This window comes from Ambystoma mexicanum, chromosome 9, assembly GCF_040938575.1.
Source record: "Ambystoma mexicanum isolate Mex_15411 chromosome 9, UKY_AmexF1_1, whole genome shotgun sequence".
Lineage (NCBI taxonomy): Eukaryota > Metazoa > Chordata > Amphibia > Caudata > Ambystomatidae > Ambystoma > Ambystoma mexicanum.
Window position 1 is genome coordinate 458,516,025 of NC_090931.1, and position 17,021 is coordinate 458,533,045.

At 47.5% G+C, this 17,021-nt stretch overlaps 1 protein-coding gene across 4 annotated transcripts in view; it reads right to left on the minus strand.

Moving 5' to 3' along the window:
• CUX1 (cut like homeobox 1) overlaps positions 1 to 17,021 on the minus strand; it is a 2,307,153-nt gene that overhangs the window by 1,831,715 nt on the left and 458,417 nt on the right. For all 4 annotated transcript variants that reach the window (XM_069614989.1, XM_069614986.1, XM_069614987.1 and 1 more), the window contains exons 6-7: positions 11,432 to 11,555; positions 11,085 to 11,161 (exon numbers count right to left, since the gene is read on the minus strand). In XM_069614989.1, coding sequence (XP_069471090.1) covers positions 11,085 to 11,161; positions 11,432 to 11,555 — 201 coding nt within the window. The remainder of the gene's footprint in view (positions 1 to 11,084; positions 11,162 to 11,431; positions 11,556 to 17,021) is intronic.

Genomic DNA, 17,021 nt, shown 5'->3' on the forward strand with positions numbered 1-17,021 from the left:
TTTGGGCTTTCAGGTCAATCAATGCAGTTTCTGTGCCGTGAAGAGGGCGGAAGCCAGATTGTCGGGAGCCTAGTAGTTGGTTTTGTTCCAGGAAACTCTGGATTTGTATATATGCCACCTTATCCAGTATCTTCAGAAGGAATGGTACCGTAGTAATAGGTCTATAGTTAGTGGGTATGGTGGGGTCTAGAGTAGCCTTTTTTAAGAGTGGGAGCACCCAGGACTCTTAAGTTACTGGGGATAATGCCTGTGGTAAAGGAGGCATTAATTAACTTGGTGATAAATGGTGCTAGATCTCGTGCGGCATCTTTGATGAGTTGTGCTGGACATAAGTCTCCTTTGCAGTTGGACGGTTTTAGACCGAGTATTACTTTCTCTACTTCTAGTATGGAGACTTTGGAGAAGTGGAATTGCGTAGTGGGTTTGGAGTTAGGAAGTGTCTTGCTAGGCGGTAATATGTTGGGTGCTAGGGTCTCACGTTTTAGTTCTATTTTCTTTTGGAGGTTTCGGACTTTGTTAGAGAGGGCTTGCTGGATTTCGGAGCACCACTTTTTATCTTTAAGACAGTTGTCTTGAGGTGTTATTGGGTTTTCCAGTTCTCTGAGTATGGCGAACAGTTCTTTAGTACTTGATTTGGCTTGTGTGATTCTGTTATTGTAGGTCTCTTGTTTAGCTAAGATGATTTCTTTTTTGTAATGAGAAGAGATTTTAGCTAGTTTCAGTTTATTTTCTGGGCTGGGGTTAATTTTCCATGTATTTTCCCATTTCCTTTTTTCTAATCTCAGATTTTTTAAGAGAGGGGTGAACCAGTTGTTCAGGTGGTTCTTTGGCTTGCTGTTTCTGAGCTTGAGTGGTGCGATATTGTCAAGAGTTTTGTTCATGATATTGTTAAATTCTTCCACTAGGCTGTTAGGGTTAAGGTTGTCAGGTAGAGCGACCAAAGTGGGCATGATGCCGGGGAGTAGTTTGTCTAGTGTCATGTTTTTTTTATTTCTGGTAAGTGCAGGAGGTGCACATGGTTGTTGCAGTTTGGGGGTGGCAGTGTCCAAGGAGAATGAGATTAGATGGTGATCTGACCAGATTTGGGGTGAGATGGTGAAAGTGGCTATATTGCAATTGTGGTCAGCAATCCAATCAAGGGTTCTCCCTTTGATATGGGTGGGCTCAAGCACTCTTTGTGTGTAGCCCAGTTCTGATAGGGTGTTGGAGGCTGCTGTGGCTTGTAAGTCGTTGATATCATTGAAGCCAATATTGAGGTCGCCTAGTAATATTGATTGAGTAGTATCTTTAAGGTTTTCTGATAGGATGGTAGTTAAGTCTTCTATGAAATTCTTGATTGGACCTGGAGGTCTGTATATCAAATGAATGTTAAGGGTTTGTGAGTTAGCTGTAGGTGTCTTGGTGGACATTATCTCACAAGATTCAATGGTTGGTGAGGGGGTGAGTCTCATCTGGAGTTTAGTTTTGACGATGATGGCTAGTCCTCCACCTCGAGCTCCGCACCTATCCGATCTGAGGATAGTGTAATTATTGGGCACAGCTAGGGATAGTGCTGGGCCTGATGCCTCATGTAGCCAAGTTTCTGTAATGGCTAGGAAGTCGTAATCTTCTGTCAGGATAATTTCCGATATTTCTATGGCGTGGGCGACTAAGGATCTAGCGTTTATTAAGGCTCCTTTGAGTTTAGGTGTGCGGTTAAGATGTGTAGCAGTATTTTTTGCAGCATTGGGAGCGGCAATTGTTTCTTTATTGGTTTGGTAGTTGTTGAGCTTAACGTGGTTATGGGTGAATGGTTTGCGAGTAGGTTCTTTTTTGGTTCGAGTAGTGTTAGTTTCGTATTTGATGAGCGGATCAAAGATTCTGGGTAGTCTTGCTCGTAATCTTAGGTTTCTGTCAGCTATGTTATATTGTGTAGTGGAATGTTGTATTGTAGTTGCTATAAGAGGCGACATGGTGAGATGTTCCCATGGGGTGAGTGAGGAGGCCAGGTATACTAGGTAGGATAGTATAAGGAGCATTGTGTAATGTGTAAGCGTTCTGTGTCTGGATAGATGGCTAGAGTTTTAGTTATGGTGTAGTGCAGGCAGAGTAACTGCTAAGTCTGCTATGTTGTTATCTAGAAAATGAGGTCAGGCACATAGTGTTAAGTTGCAGTAATCATAGGGCTCGTACAGATGTGCAGTGTGGTGAATATATGACCATGGGCAACACAATTGCTATAGTCTATGAGCGACCAAAGGGCACAACACAATTACTGTGGTCAATGAGCGACCAAAGGGCACAACATGATTACTGTGGTCAATGAGCGACCAAAGGGCACAACATGATTACTGTGGTCAATGAGCGACCAAAGGGTATAACATGATTACTATGGTCAATGAGCGACCAGAGGGCACAACACAATTACTGTGGTCAATGAGCGACCAAAGGGCACAACATGATTACTGTGGTCAATGAGCGACCAGAGGGCACAACACAGTTACTGTGGTCAATGAGCGACCAAAGGGCACAACACAATTACTGTGGTCAATGAGCGACCAAAGGGCACAACATGATTACTGTGGTCAATGAGCGACCAAAGGGTATAACATGATTACTATGGTCAATGAGCGACCAGAGGGCACAACACAGTTACTGTGGTCAATGAGCGACCAAAGGGCACAACACAATTACTGTGGTCAATGAGCGACCAGAGGGCACAACATGATTACTGTGGTCAATGAGCGACCAAAGGGCACAACACAATTACTGTGGTCAATGAGCGACCAAAGGGCACAACACAATTACTGTGGTCAATGAGCGACCAGAGGGCACAACATGATTACTGTGGTCAATGAGCGACCAGAGGGCACAACACAATTACTGTGGTCAATGAGCGACCAAAGGGCACAACACAATTACTGTGGTCAATGAGCGACCAGAGGGCACAACATGATTACTGTGGTCAATGAGCGACCAGAGGGCACAACATGATTACAGCGGCACTAGTAGGCGTGGCGCGATGTGTTGCACGAGAACAGTAGCAATAGGCTGATGCACATGAGTAACAAATAGTTAGCAAGAGTAAATTCACCAAGGTGTGTGTATATTCTAGCAGTAGGCAGTAGACATTCACATGCGGATCGTGGGTAGACTAAGCAGCTAAAGGTGTTATGCTTACTCACATTGGGTTGAGTCCAGATAGTGCAATTAGAAAGTACTGCTTCCTCCTCGGCATCACGGAGGCTGTCCCACGGTTAGACTAGACTCTTTCAGTGGGTCTGTCAGGAGGCCTCAATACGGCAGAATCTTATGGTGGGGATGTAGATTGGGTGTTGCGCTCACATGCGCCAAACAGGGGCAAAACAGGGCCTTAGTATGGCCTTCGGTTGGCCGGCGATCCGCCTGCCGGCGGTTCTTCCTAGTCAAATCGAGGATTAGCCTCGATTTCGTGCCGCGATGCGCCCGGCATGGGCGAGTCAGGCACTTATATGGACAGGGTCAGGCAGGCCCTGGTCCGGTGCACGCTTCGGTCCTCGACAGGATCCTCTGCTGGGCTGTGGGGCTGGGGGGGCTCCTGCCCTCGCCCCTCGAGGTGGATGCTGGAAGTGGTGGGGGTCGTCTTTAATGACCCAGCTCTACTGTGGGGGAGTTGTCACCCCTGCCCCAAAACCTGGTTGTGTATAGATGGTATGACTTAATGAGTGTAAACACAAAAAAAGGTTCACAATAGAAAATACCACAAAATGTGCTCCGTCATGGTGTGCATTGTTTACATTACGAATTGTGGTTTTGGTTTTCCACATTTATAAATGCAGGAGTAAGGAACAAGTTACTTACCTGTAACTGTTGTTCTCCAGCATGGGTATGGCATGGATTCACATGCTCATGAATAGTCCCAGTCAGGTTGGGAATCCTCGGAAAAACAAAAAAGTGTTTCACTTTCATTTACAAACTGTCTTTCTCCTATAAACCAATCACTGAGCTCTGGGTCATACTGCCCCCAGCCAATGCCTGCCCTCTCCCTAAACCCCTCATCTGGCAACCATCTTCAGATTTGGCAGCACGTAAAGTGGCAGTATGACCAGAAAGAGCCGCAGAGGGGCAGGAGGGAGGGTTTGCATGTGAATCCATGCTAGACCCATGCTTGAGAACAACAGTTACAGGTAAGTAACTTGTTCCTTCTCCAGCATGGGGTCTAGCATGGATTCACATGCTCATGAATAAAGAATACATAGCAGTACATACATACACAAGCACAAAGCGTGGCAAGGCTAAACAGAAGCAATTACTCTTACCTCCTCACCAGGCTCACCTTCAAGCAAACCGGTTGCGTAGCACTGCTTGGCCGACACTGGACTCCTCTCTGGAATCCCTGTCAACACAGTAGAATTTCGTGAAGATGTGCGTAGACCTCCACGTAGCAGCCCTGCAGATGTCTAGCAGGGCCACACCAGAGAGTAACGACATCGTCGCAGCGGTAGTTCTGGTAGAATGGGCTCTCGGATGGCCAGGCAGCTGTCGGTTTGCCAAATGGTGACTGAGTGAAGCAGTCAGAGAGCCATCTGGAGATGGAAGCCTTGGACAAGACCTTCCCATGGTTCACAGGACCAAAGTTCAATAAAAGCTGAGAAGTCTTCCCGGAAACTTTGTGCGGGCCACATAAAACTTCAGCGCTCGAGCCACATCCAGCGAGTGCAAAGTCCTTTCAGCCAGAGACTAAGGCCTCGGAAAAATCACAGGCAACACCATTTCCGATGGAACCTTGGGCATGAAGGAGGGGTGCGTCCGCCGCACCACCCTCGTCTCGCGGAAAGTCAAATAGGGCTGCTTGCAGGACAGGGCCGGGATCTCACCCACTCACCTGGCTGCGGTGACAGCCACGAGAGAAGCGGTCTTCCAAGAAAGGCATTTGAGAGGAGCTTGAAGCATAGGCTCAAAGGGGGTCCCCATGAGCCTAGTCAGCACCAAACCGAGTTCCCACACCGGGGCAGGTGCCTTCATCAGCAGGAACGATCGGAACAGTCCTTTAATGAACTCCTTGACTAGACTATGTGACCAAAGAGAAGACCGTCTCAACACCTGGTGTAGCGGGAGATAACCGCCAGATGAAATTTGATGGAGGAGTCCGCCAGTGGCGACTTAGCCAACGACAACAAGTACGGAAGGAATTGAGGGGGGGCGTGACCCTAAGAGGTTTAATCTTCTGCGACCGGCACCAAGTAACGAAACGCTTTCATTTGTGCCCGTAGCAATCAAGAGTGGATGACGCACTGGCAAGGACCTCCCTGCAGTCCGCCAGCAGCACGTACCCACCAAACTCTAATGCTGCAGGAGCCAGACCTTCACGTTCAGCAATCCTGGGTCGTGGTGCGGGATTGTGCCTTTTTCGCTGGCGAGCAGATCCGTGACCACTGGTAGCTTGACTGGAGGCAACTCTGACATGCTGAGAAGGTCCAGGTACCAGACTTGCCTCAGCCACGCTGCTGTGATGAGGATCATCTTGCACCGACAATGACTGATGAGGCACAGTAGTAGAGGAAACAGAGGGAACGCGTACAGGAACAGGCCTTCCCACGGGAAGGAGAATGCGTCCCCCATGTTCCTCGGCTGGGGAAACTGCTGGCACTTGGGTGTTCATCGCTGTCGCAAACAGATCGATCTGGGTCTGTCCTACCTGAGGTAGAGGTTGTCCACTTGATCCTGCCAAAGCTCCCACTTGTGGCAAGAGCGCAGCTCCCTGCTGAGAGAGTCGGCGATGGTGTTCTTTACTCCCGCCAGGTGAAAAGGAATGAGAAACATCCCAGTGGGCGACGGTCCAGTGCCACAGTTCCTGCGCGCTGGGGATCTGGTGCCCCCCCTGCTTCCAGATGTAAAACATTGAGAATCGCCTCTCGAGTCGTTGGTGGAAACCTCCCCCCCCCTTGGACGATTTAGATTTTCGGGACTTACTAGGTTTAGAACCCCTACCCACCTGAAGCTTCCCCTTACGCTCCCGCAAGGCCTTGGCAGTCAGCGACTGGCATTTTGAACAGTTGTCGGTGTCGTGACTCTCGCCCAAGCACCACAAATAATTGAGAAGTGGGTCGGTGATTGACATTTTAGACTTGCAGTCCCGGCAAGTCTTGAAGCCAGACCGTGGCGTCGGAGGGGTCGAAGAAGAAGACATCAATACGACGAAACACACAAGGCGCGACGAGATCTCGAAGCAAACACGTTTGTGGAAAAAACAGAACTGAGGCTAAGGGCGCCGTGTGTCCCATTTGTAACATCCGGTGACGTCGCCCTCGACGGAGGCCTTCCTTCAAGGAACATCGACCTGATGTCATTGACGCAGAGCGCCCTCTGACGAAAAAGTTTCCGAAGTGCACAGCTGTGGACATTACATGTCAAAGATGTGGAATACGTTGGAGGACACAATCCATTCGAAATGGATATACATGAATTCCATGTAGGCGGAGATGGGGCGCCACAAGAGCCAGGCACTTCGTAAAGACTCTGGGCGCCGACTTCAGTCCGAAGGGGAGAGCCTTGAACTGATAGTGCTTCCCCTGTAAAATGAAGCGCAGGAACTTGCAATATTTTCCGTGAATGGGGACGTGGAAGTACACGTCCTCTAGATCAGTAACGACAGGAAGTCTACCTCCTCCAGTTGGCCGAGCAGGGCCTGCACCGTGACCATCCTACATTTTTGGGACTTGATGTAGTTGTTGAGTCATTGTAGATCGAGAATGGGCCTCCAGCCCCTGGTCTTCTTTCTTACTACGAAGTATCTGGAGTAAACTTTGGAGCCCCGGAGCTGCTTCGGAACTAGGTCTATCACCCCCTTTTGTAACATGGCCCGAACCTTCAGCCGCAGCTGAGGGATGTGTTGTTCCTGCTGGGCCACCAGTGGTATCCGCGGACACTGTCGCTGAAAGTGCAAAGTGTGTCCGTGGGCGAGGTGGAGAGATGTTGTCTGTCGTTGCTGTGTCTGTCCCAATATCCCTAGGAGGAGTGCAGAGGGGGTCACTGGTGGCTGGGGCGTAGGGTGGCGCTTCCTTTTCAATCGCCGTTGGTGGTGCCGTCGGCATCCTCTTCTGCATCTCCGACACCAGCGTGTGGAGGGTCGAGAGACTGTCATGCAACAGATCTCTGGGAGGTGCCAGGGGAGAAGGGTCGCTGGGCCCAGCGTCTACATCGTCGACCCCTCTGGGGGCGACTACCTCATCGACGTTCTGGTCGTCATCATCACCAATGTCTTCCGGCATGGTGTGGACGGAACCCTCATCCTCGTCAGAAGAAATATCCGTGCCCTGAAGTGCTTGTACCCCCCCACCTCTTTTTGAGTCCTGAGGGGTCGTTCTCAGGCAAAGGGACGGCATCCTCCTTTCTGGGGTCTTTTACACTGGTTTGGCCAAAGCCTCCCGTATGGGAGGAAGAGCCACCCTGGCCGCCATAGGGATACCCTGGATCGGGTAAACCCATTCCATGTTCGAAAGGGCGGCCACCACCAACTCGATGTAGCCTGTATCACCTGGGCCTTCACAGGTAGGTCAGATACTTTGCCCGGCTGTTTGGCCTTCTCCGGTTTGTCCCGCAGCTTCCCCGGGGTAGTTGACTTTCTCTTCGACAAAGAACTGGAGCGATGGCTGGAGACTGAGGCTGATGGAGATAACTAACATGCCCTGGCCATCGCGGGACCCGCTTGCGCAGCGACCCCGACGGAAACGAACTTGCTGTGCTTGGCCTTGTATTGGACCCCGACGGATGGAGCGCCCTCATGGACTTAGAAGCCTGCTCTAACTGGCTGGATCGTGATGAGGCGTGCCCCTGTGAACCACACATCGTAGTGGCCCTGGCTCTCAGCCACGCCGCCAGTCTGATGTGCCGATCTTTCATAGTGCGCTTGATAAAGCCACGACAGATCTCACAATCCTCCTTCTTGCGCGTCAGGTGAAGACAATAAAAGGCACTGGGAATGATTGTCCTCCATGAAAACATTCTGCAAATCGCAGCTGGTGTAGAGCTTAAAGAGGGAAGCCCCATCGTTCTCCTCCGACACGGTACGGCGTGCGGTGCAGGCCCGATGGCCTTCTGGAAACTTCGAAGAAGAAACCCTTGTCGAATCCGCCCTTGAGGGGCGATGAAAGATGCTGACAAACTGATCACCGTTAGTCGGATGAAGAAACAATAGAGCACACAGGCTCGATCAAACAAAAATAGGAATTTCCTAGCAAAAAAAGCGCGAAAGACACAGAAAGCTCTAAGAGCGAAACACGAGAACGCCCAACACTTGGACGTGCGGTAAAAATCTTAAGATGGATGCCAGAAGTGAAACAGTTTTCTCTTACCAAGGATTTCCAGCCTGGCGACTGGGAATATTCATGAGCATGTGAATCCATGCCAGACCACAAGCTGGAGAACAGTAATAGGATGCATAGCAATTCGAAGCTGCATGAACTGCTCCCATTCGGCAACTTGAGATCTCTGAAACAGCCCAGTATGACCTGTGACACATGAGTAATCGGTCATAACACAAAATGCCTTGTATTTGTTATGGGCTGAGAAATAGCTCTAGCAGCCAGTGACATTTTAAATAATTTCAGTTGTGATCAATAGTGAAGCCATTTAAATAAAATCTTTGTTTATTCTTAACCATGCTTGCTCGTCTCAAAATGTAATTTCAGCAAAGATTTTTGAAATAACTAATGTCATGACATCCATATCCATAGAGTACCATTTGTAACCATTACCATTTTGAGGTTTAGCTAATTTCCTACAAACCCTCAGTTCCCAGGGGACGTATGTTGACTCCACATAACCATCCCATTCCATGTCCTTGCTCGCAGTTTTGACTGAAGCTAGGGACAGAAAGCCAATAGAATTTAAACTAAATTGACCATTGTGACGAATCCATAGCCGTTGTTCCATTTTCCCTGGCCTCCCCCACCACCTCCGCCCCGTTGCTAGGGAGGTGAGCATGCCAAGCAAAACCCTCTCTAGGAGCTTGGGGAAGCAGGACCTCACTGGGAGCGACACCTCTAGGGGACAATTACTCCCATTCCCATAGGGAACTCCTTATAACTAAAGCTTTATCTGCATACCTGGGATTCTGAGAAACTGATGTTACATTCAGGTGTGGGACTCATACTGAAAATGCCTTTGGATGATTGACTCAAGACAATGCTAGTCTTTCAATGGGCATGACAGCTCAACACAATCAGACCCATTCTTGGTCACGGAGCGAGAACAAAGGCACGATAACCCGTGAATGGAGAAGAAGCAATATACGCTGGGGCGAGCCTCTGATGGGAGCACGTCACTGAGGGGCAAAGCCGCGCTGCACAGTGGAGTCAGCTGTGGCGCAGAGTGAACCTGGATAAGGAAAGAAATGCCAGTGATCCGGCACAGAGCTGTGCGGATTCAGCGAGGCTAAGACAGTGCAGAGCCAGCCTTATCTAGATGCATGACCACAGGCAGGACGTGGTGAGGCTGTGCCCGCGAAACGAGGCTGAATCCAGAATATGCGGGAGGAACAAATCCGCCTCACGCAACAGTGGAACCAAGGAGCCGAGAAGCGCTGAGACGAATGGAACCCAAAACTCGCTTCTGTCCAGACAGGGAACGCCAGAAAGCCGCAGAGAACCCCACTGTCAACGATCAGACGCCACCTCACGGGAGCAAACCCTGCTACATAGAAGGTACCGGGAGAGACCAGAGAATGAAAGGGGGCGAAGGAAGGATTAACCTAACCCCCATACCAGGGGATCAAAGGCCCGGAGAAAGAAACAATGGATTCGGAAGCCGAGAAACCTGAATATTATAATCAGCCAAGAGGGAGCACCCATTTCCTAGCCAAAATAAGTGGAACATTAAAACTGAGAGGAGTTCAAGAAACCCATATATTGTAATTAGCCAAATGGCTCACAGAAATTCCCAAGAACCACGAGAGACAAATGGACAGAGGAGTTAACAAATACCGAATGGAGACAAGTGAGACATTGGGACAGAGAAACCCACGCAGAGAGAAGAGGGACCGCCTACATTCCAGAAGAAATAAGTGGAGGAGTTCAAGAAACCGTAATATTGTAATCAGCCAAAAGGCTCACAGAAACTACAGAGAACCAAGAGAGGCATATGTAGAGAGGTGTCACCAATACGCCAGGCAGATTAGCGAGACAATGAAACACAGAAACCCAAGAGAGCTTGAGGGGCCCAATAAGACAAGTGAAGAAGAAATTAAAGGGTAACACAGAGACAAGCAAGAACTGAACTTAGTGGGGAAACACCTACCCAAGTGGAGGAGGAATTAAGGAGGCATCTCTCTGCGTATGACAATTTGAACATTTTACCTTTTCAGGAACTTGAGACTATTTAATAAACATGAGACTTTTGGAACTTTTACAAGATAGGCAAGATCTGTTTAAACCAGGGAGGGTGGTTTTCTAAGGACAAACATTGGAAACGAAACTAGGAGGGATTCCTGGAAACAAAGAGATCTGAGTGAACAACTTTGACGTCAGGGCCTTCTGCCAAGTTTTTCTTTTACATTTTTTCTAAGTGGTAGGGCTAGTTTAGAGAATAGGTTTGGACAGAGGACCATTTTAGCTATGGACAAGCACCTTTAGTATAGTCAGGAAGGAAACTCCTCTTATCAAAAGGGTTAGACAGGCATTTTCCTTCAAGTTAAATAAAATCCTTTTTAATATGACCTGTGGTCCCAGTCCTCCTCCTGGTTTGCCACACCATACAGAGCAAGTTTAATGCAAAAAGCCGGATAGTGCACAGAAGCATGCAGAGCTGCGGAGCATTCTATAATTTTCCAAACTAAAACTTCCTTTAAGCCATTAACCTTTTACCACAAACACCAAGAGTCAATGTAGTTACAGAATAAAATGCAAAAAAAGATTTGTTATAACCAACCCATGGACCAGAATATCACTTCCCATGGAATTCAGTGTTAACTTCAATTCAGAATACTGCAGCACACGATCAATGCTGCAACCATGTACTGGAGACAAGATAAGCAGCTACAATACATGCATATTAGTATAGCTTTGGCAATAATTGTAAATACATATCATGCCAATAAAGCATAATTGAACTGGATTAAGATCTCAAACCTGTTTGCAGAGTTTGAATTTTATGTTCAGCCTCTTCAAGCTTTGTGGATGTGGACATCTGTGCCTCTTGCAACTTTCTATATTGAAACAAAACAAGTCAATCATATTCTGCATTTGCTTTTTAGTACAAGTTACATATTGTCTATTGTAAATCGCTGCTATTCGCCATTTAGTCTGAAATCAAATTGATGCAGAGAAATGCAGTTAAAATAGAAGGGCATGGTAATCACCCAGTGTATTGTGTTCCCAGTTATAGCCATTTAATTGTCATGGTAACAGTTATGATATGCACCATCATTTTAGTATTTTATTTTCTAAAGCAACCAGTGTTGGTAAACGTCACCTACCTCTCTTTTTCTGCAAAGTCATTTTGTAACTTATGTTCTTTTTCAAGAGCTATATTTTCTGCCAGGGTCTTCAAAGTCTGTTCATATTCTTTAATTTTCTCTTTAAGTGCTTTTATTGTAACCTCTACAGAAATAGAAAGAGTGCTCAGTAGCGCAAAACAATCCTGTAATTTCCTTACTGCTTCAGTGTTTTCACATACAGCTAGTCAGTCGTGACATAAAAACATTGAGCACAAGTCCCTTTCAAGACCTTTTACGCCCTAAATGTAAAAGTACATTTTAAATGTCTCGGTGCAGGAGGATCAATTTATTTTGCTTGAAAGAGGAGCTGGTGTTTCTTTAGCACAATGAAATAAATGACAAAGAGAAAACAATAATTTACAGGAAAATTACTATTTTCTTCACTAGCTTCAGACCTGTGCATGCACTTTAGATATGCGATACATTACTCACCGTAATCGTATTTCTGATGCTTTTATCTGCTTAGATTTACATGCTATGCATAGGCCGACATCTAGTAGAAGCTGCAAAGTATTACCGTTGTCAAGGCGTGCCAGTAATACTATCCCTAGTAATACTATCCCTAGTGACGTCCACTGTACGCATGGTCCTTGACACGTTGAGGTCCCTCAGATTGTTTTGTTCTGACATGAAGTTGCATGAAGTGTAGCGTGCATACAAGTGTATCCAAGCAGATATATATAACAGAAAGCTCATATAACATCTGTGCACCTTCTCTCAGCGGAAGAAGGGTGGGTGCATGTGAATCTAAGCAGATACAAGCATCAGAAATACGATTATGGTGAGTAATGTATCCCTTCTGAGGCTTGTGGAATCTGCTTAAATCACATGCTATGCATATATTAGCGAGCAGTATTAGGAGAAGGTGGTGGGTTGTGAGAAGGAGCAGCAGCAAATTGATGTTTTAGAAAGGCTTGTCCTACCTGTATATCTGCTTGGGATGTGCGTCAATGCAGTAGTGCTGAGTGAAAGTGTGTGCTGAGCTCCATGTAGCTGCTTTGCAAATGCTGTCTAAGGGGATATTTGCAATCAAAGCCAGAGTAGCTCCTGTGCTCCGTGTGGAGTGAGCTCTTGGTGTGAAAGGCAGTGTCTTATTTGATAATGAATAGCATAATTGTATACATTTGACTATCCATCTGGCGATGGCATTCTTGGAAATGTGGTCTCCCTCTCTGCCTGTTGCTATGGAGACAAACAGTTGATCTATTTTCCTAAGTGGCCTGGTCTTGTCTACGTAGTAGAGGACCGCTCTCCTCACATCTAGTGTGTGGAGTTTAACCTCAGTTGAACTAGTTAGATTCTGAAAGAAAGCCGGAAGCTCAATGGATTGGTTCATGTGGAATTTAGAATTGAATTTAGGAGAGAATCTAGGAGGAGTATGTAAAACCAATTTATCTTTATGGCTAATAAAGAAGGGGTCCTGCACTGACAACGCTTGCAATTCACTAACTCTTCTAATGGAAGTAATAGCCACTAAGAAGGTAATTTTGTATGTCAGGTGTTTAAGACTTGACTGATGCATAGGCTCGAAAGGGGGTTCCCATGAGCTTTGCTAGTACTATATTGAGATCCCATCCTGGCAGGGGGGTTGAAATTGGAGGGTGGAGTCTCTTAACTCCATCCATGAATGCCTTAATGGCCAGCACTTTCCACCACGATACATTACTCCGAGAGGCGGTATAGGCTGATAAAGCTGTCAGGTGGATATTTATAGAGTTGAATACTAACCCCGAATCTAACAAGTGGAGCATATAATTTAGAATGTGTGAAAGAGTACATTCTATAGGGTGTATTTGTTTTGACTGGCACCAAATTACAAATCTTCTCCACTTGTCAAAATAGCAGTGCCTGGTGTTAGGTTTTCATGCCTCCTTGAGGATATCCATACACCGCTGTAGTAGATTAAGGTGTCGGAACTCTAGGACTTCAGGAGCTATGTTGCCAAGTTCATAGAGTGTGGTTGTGGGTGCACCTTTGTTCCCCCGTGTTGGGTTAACAGGTCGGTTAGGTACGGGACCTTGATGGGATCGCACATCGCCAGTTTGCGCAGAATTGGATACGATGGTTGTCTCGCTCACATAGAGCAATTAGGATGAGCGTCATCTGTTCCCGGTGCATCTTGTTGACTATTCTGCTTATTAAGGATGTCGGGGGTGGCGGGGGGGGGGGGGGACTAAGCAAATTTCCCTGACCAGCTCATTCATAGGGCGTTCCCCATGGAGTCAGGCTGGGGGAGCCTCGACACGAAGTCTGGGTATTGTTTGTTTTCTCCTGTAGCGAACAAGTCTAGTGTAGGGTAAGATGTGGTCTACGACGCTTGAGTTTAGTTACCACTCTTGTTCCTCTGGTAGGGGATCTCTGTTCAGAGAGTCTGCTAGAGTGTTGAGTACCCCTGGAACGTATTGGGATGATAGGGACATCCCCCATCTGAGTGCCCATTTCCATATTTGCTGCGCCAACTTGGACAGATGTGTGCCCCCCCGTTTGTTGATGTAGAACATCGCAGTTGTGCTGTCCATTAGAACCTGAAACGATTGGTTTGATAGTTGTATTTCAAATCTTGCCGTCCTTGGAGTATTGCTAGTATTTCCAGCAGGTTGATCGGGTTTTGTTTTGTGACGTGAGTCCACAGGCCATGTGCTGTGTGGTGAAGGTAATGAGCCTCCCACCCCGAGAGCGACATGTCTGTTGTGACAATCGCTTGCGCTTCGGGATCGTGGAAGGGTTTTCCCTTTAACAGATTTTCTCTTGACCACCAGCGTAGGCTTTGTACTAGTGTTGGCGAAACGACCACTGGATCGTCCCACTGACCACTTGCCTGAGACCATTGTTTCGCCCACCATTCCTGCATTGGTTGCATGCGCAGACATGCGTGTGGGACCAGGTATATGCACGATGCAATCATGACTAGCAAACGCATTGCTTTGCGTATGCTTATCTGGAGACCGGCCTGACACTGGGGTATTTGCCAAAGCATGTTCTGCACTCTTTCCCTGGATGGAAAGGCTAAGCCTGTTCTTGTATCGAATACAGCTCGTAGGAACTGTTTTGATGCGTTTGGTACAAGACTCTACTTTCTCGTTTATCGAGAAGCCTAATTTGAAGAGAATATCTATGGGTTTTTTGCGTGTTTTGTTTGCAAAGATGAGGAGTTTCTCCTGGAATCAGCCAGTCGTCCAGGTAGGCATACACTGGGATTGCTTCCCTGCGCAAGTGCACCACCACCACCGCCAGTACCTTGGTGAATACCCTTGGAAATGATGCTATTCCAAAGGGTAGCACCTTGAATTGGTAGTGGTGGTTTGGTATTTTGAACCGCAAGTGTTTTCTGTGCGCTCAGAGCATTGAAATATCCAATGTTGCCATGTAGTCCCCCCCCCGTTTTAGCAGGGAAATTACTTCTTGTAGAGTTGTCATGCAGAACCTTTGTGGCTCTACATAACTGTTTGCAGGGCCCAAGTCTAATACTGGGCGCATGATTAGAATTATTTTTGGCACAAGCAAGTATATTGAATAAATACCCTTGTTTACCTCGGAAGGCACAATCTCGATGGCGTCCATGAGGAACAGCGTGTTGACCTCTTCTATCAAGATGAGTTTTTGTTCTCTTGATGTCTGCCTTTGGCGCAGGGGGAGGTTTGATGGAGTTTCTAGGAGCTCACCGCAATAACCTCCTGCTATTGTCGATAACACCCACTTTTCTGTGGTTATTTCCTCCCATGAGTGGTGAAGTTTGAAATCCGGGCTGTCATTGTTTGGGAGGCGTCCCTCCACCACTGGAAGTGGAGGATCTCACCCAGCCGCGGGACCTGCGCTGGCCTCTCAAATAGCCCTGGGACGCTTGAACCTGGTTGTTGTTCCATGAAGAACTCTGGCTTTGTCCATATCCGGACCTCAATGTGAATTTTGGCAGCAAAAGCGCCGAAAATTGTCCCTGCCCCTTTGCCCAGTTTGTTTATTGGTAAGTTGCCCAAGGGATTTAAGTGCATCATACTCCTATTTGGCCGACTTCAGAGCATCCTCCACCGTTTTGGCCAACGGTAAATTTGGTTCCACTGGCATGTTCAGCAACGTTGACTGCGTCTCCAGCTTAAAGCCAGACTGGCAAAGCCAAGCATGGCGCGGGAGAATGGTTCCTTCTGCAATGATGCATCTGGCATTGTCTGCAGTGTTGCGTTTGTTCTTTAGTAGGCTTCTGGCAGTGGCCTCGTCTTCAGCTGCTACAAGGGCAAGTTTAGATTTGGGAGGCTCTGGAGCAGAGTCAACAAGGGCCATAATCGCGTCCCATTTATTGCAGTTGTAGCTTGCCAACAGCGTGGAATTGTTGCCGATCCTAGCTTGGAATGCTGCTGAGGTTGCAATTTTTCCACCCATGGTATATAGCTTCTTGCTCTCCTTGTCTGGGGGAGCTTCCAAAGATGCCAAAGGTGTACCGGCCCTCTTCCGGGTAGTAGTGACAACCAGTGAAACCAGCCTAAGTTGTCCTCTGATATATAAGGGATCAGATGGTGCTGGGCGGAATAGTTTCTCTTTTCGCAGATTGACTACCCTTGTTTGATTGGGCGTTTCAAGTGAGGGTTGGATCCTCCTTTGAACAGACTTTAGAATGGGGATAAACTGGGTGCAGCTTTTATGTCCCCCAGGATATCTTCATCAAAATTCTTGTCCGGCTGAGTTTCGTGAGTTAGAATCCCGAAGTACTCAGCTGCTTTGATTAAGAGGTCATTAAACAAGGGCTGATTATCCACTGGGGAATCAGGTAAAGGGGAGTCTTGTGGAACTAGAGAGTCTATAGTGTGAACCTCTGACTCATCATCATTATTATCCCCCTCATCATAGTAATGATATTCCTCCTGATCCCCTTGTGTCCATAAGCATAGCATGAAGCAAGTGCAAGACCTCTTTGCTGGTGGCTGGGATGAAGAGAGGGGCAGGGGAGTGGATGACAGGGGTTGAGAGCTTGAGGCTTATCAGTGGGAGGGGTATTTTGGAAATTTTCTAAGGCATTAGGGTTCTTTTCAAAGAAATTTGCAAAGAAAGTAATTGTAGACATCACCCCATCTATGTCCTCTGCTGAAGATGTGGCTGAGCTGGGGAGGACTCCAGGGTAAGGTACAGCAGGTGTGTGGGGTGTAGGGTGTAGGTAGGTCCTTATGTAGCGCCTCACTTAATGGACCCTCCCCCTCCTCTTGTGGGACAGTTTGTTTCCTAGGAAGGGGTAGACTTTTCCCTATGAGATCTGTCTTTCTGGGTCTTGGCTCTATGATTAGAGCTCTTAGAAGATTTTTTTGGAATTAGAAGCTTTAATAAGGCTTTCTGGGACATGTTTTTCCATGTCGGTTTCGCCGAAATGTGAGTTTCAGCACTGGGAAGGGCCCCCGCCGCGTCGGCCGATGTTCAGCGTTCGGTTGCCACATCTGACAATGTTCGGTTGAAGATGTTTTATGGACGCCGTCTTTTGTCTTATGGGGCCTGTCATGAGGCGACCGAGACTGGGAGTGCCCAGAGGACAGGGAATCCACTGATCTGCCCCTAGACGCCGAATCTGGGCGTTTGTTCGGCGGAGCCG